Source organism: Pinus tabuliformis, chromosome 5_2 (genome assembly GCF_031772625.1).
Source record: "Pinus tabuliformis cultivar Carrire ecotype Pingquan chromosome 5_2, CPIR1, whole genome shotgun sequence".
NCBI classification, from domain to species: domain Eukaryota; kingdom Viridiplantae; phylum Streptophyta; class Pinopsida; order Pinales; family Pinaceae; genus Pinus; species Pinus tabuliformis.
Window position 1 is genome coordinate 83,414,895 of NC_142306.1, and position 2,646 is coordinate 83,417,540.

General features: G+C 39.2%; 1 protein-coding gene across 1 annotated transcript; it reads left to right on the plus strand.

Moving 5' to 3' along the window:
* The first annotated feature begins 261 nt into the window (after positions 1–261).
* On the plus strand, positions 262–2,123 carry LOC149157647 (patatin-like protein 7). Its single transcript, XM_089437650.1, has 3 exons — positions 262–412; positions 528–1,683; positions 1,810–2,123. Exons 2-3 carry the CDS (start codon positions 628–630, stop codon positions 2,017–2,019), a joined length of 1,266 nt encoding a protein of 421 aa, XP_089293776.1. The 5' UTR covers positions 262–412; positions 528–627; the 3' UTR covers positions 2,020–2,123.
* Positions 2,124–2,646: the final 523 nt, after the last annotated feature.

Consider the following 2,646-nt stretch of genomic DNA (forward strand, 5'->3'; position numbering starts at 1 on the left):
GAATATATGCATTATTTCATTCGTCATGTTTTCCTTTTAGATGTTGTTGCTCTATTCGTTTCCTTGTTATGGATAGAGAAGGGCCAACGATTATATTGATATTTCCAGAGAATTATATCCATTATTGGTGAGTAGGAATGGTATACCTATTTCAATATGTTTGCGTAATATAACACACATGCTTGGTCAGGAAGCAATTCAGAACTGCCTTATCTTTTGTTTTCTAATTAAATTCTGGAGTCACGACAGTGCGGGAATAAAAGGAAATGGGGCTGCAGTTAATGGCAGCAAAGAGGTTTCGAGAAGATTAGGTCTGCGCCGCCATGTGGAAGAGCGCGATGAGCATCAAGACTGTACAGGAATCAAGAAGTGGAAACTGCATAGAAAGTCAGCTCTAGTCTTACATGAACAGGTACATGCCTTAATTTAATTACCTCCCACGCAAAGATTCCACAGACAGTTGTACTATTTATTGTTGACATGATGTAATCCCAGGTGCTGAAACTTATATGTATATTTCTCTGCAGCTAGGGCTTATAAATAGCTGATTCTCTGAACGCGAGCCTAAGGAGATTCGATCTGAGGGCGATTTATTGTACCTGAGAAATCATTCTGCGGTGCAGTTTCATGGCGTTCATGAAGAGCACTTGTCATGTAGGGGATGAGTCAAAGGCGGAGAGTTATGAGGATAGCGACAAGATCAGCCGTGAAGTATTCTCATTACTCGAAAGAAATTGGTTGTTACAGCAACATGGATCATCCTGTCATGCCGAGAAGTTGAAGTCTGCGGAGGCAGGCAAAAGGGTGTGCATTTTGAGCATCGATGGAGGTGGAATGAGAGGGATTCTTGCCTGTCGCTATCTCATATATCTCCAAAATGCTCTGAAAATTAAGACGGGAGATCCCAATGCACGCATCTCTGATTATTTCGACATTGCGGCCGGGACTAATATTGGGGGAATTATGGTTGCTGCGTTATTTGCCAAGGGTGAAAATGGCGGGGCTCTTTACACTGCTCAGGAGATGATGGATTTTATTGTAGAAAAGGGGAAACACATATTCCAGGTGCAGTCGTCACGTGGGTTGTTGGATAAGCTAATCCGTCAGATCAAAGCAGCTAAACGCTCAACCAAAAGCCTTGGAAGGACTCTGCAGGGCTTGTTCAGCAGAAGTGATGGGCAGCCATTAACATTGAGAGACACGCTGAAGCCGATTCTGATTCCCTGCTACGATTTATGCAGCGCCTCGCCGTTCCTGTTCGCAGAGGCAAGTGCAAAGCACACGCAGAATTTCAATTTCAATATGTGGGAAGTCTGTCATGCGACCATGTGTTCTCCAGGATTTGAGAAGCCTATTACGATGAAGTCTCTCAATGGGCAAACAACAATTGTGGGAATAGATGGTGGGCTAGTGACTAACAACCCCACAGCGGCCGCCATTACTCATGTGATGAATAATAAGGTTGACTTTCCCTCTGTTAAAGGAATGGCTGATATCTTGGTGTTGTCACTTGGAGGGGGAGAAGTTGATTGCCCATACAAATACGAGCAGGTGAAAAGCTGGGGGATATTGGAATGGGCAAAGCCGATTATGAATATTGTGAGTGCAGGAGTCTCAGATATTGTGGATCATGCAGTCAGCGTATTGTTTCGCCACAATCCACAAAATTATGTCAGATTGCAGGTAATAATTTATAAACCCACACGCTCGTTTTTTTTTTGGGGCAAAATTTAAACTTTTGCAAGATTTTTTTTTACTGAAAATAGGTTAAACCTAACATTTTGTATGTGGGTATTCATGATTTTGCAGGTAACAATGAAGGCAAGCGGAGGCGTGAGTGAAGGAGTATTGATGGAGTTGGCGGAGGAGACGTTGAAAGAGAAGAGCACGGAATCCATGGATACTCCATTTGGGTGGAGAAGAAGGGTTCCCCAGAGCAACGCTGAGCGATTAGATTGGTTTGCAGAACAGCTTGCTATGGAGCACCGGTCGCGGGCAGCCACCAAAATGATTTCATGAAGTGGGTAGAGTGGGATCCAGTACCATCAAGCTCGCTTCAGTATCTTGAATTCTTGTACCATGTTATTTCAAATTTTTATGACCAGAATGTAAATAATTTTCCAATAGGCAACTCATATTAAAGTATTTATTAAGTTACTCTAAATGCAAGTATTCTTGGAGATTGAGTTATTCCAAATGCTTTCGTTTTTAGAATAATTCCAAATTGAAACAGTTTTAGTTTTAGAATAATTCCAAACACTAAGAGGTTAAGTTCTTATGGACGCATGACTAGTTTAAGAATATCTTAAGAATTAAGTTGTTATAAGCGAATCCTAAATCTGGGAAGTAAAGCATCAACCATATAAATCAATCCATGCCTTATTTTATATTACGAATTATTGTTCGTTTCAATATTCTCATAACTGATTTTAAATTATGAATTATCAAGTTTATTAATAGCAATGCCATTAAAAAAAATGGGGTTGATTTTAAAATATGTATTTCAATGGAAAAAAACGAGGTTGATTTTAAAATATGTATTTCAATTTTTATTTAGATTTTATAAAATTATTTAATTTTAATAAAATATTATTATTAATAAAAAGACAATGAAATCTAAAATGATATTAAACTGAAATCCTTTAT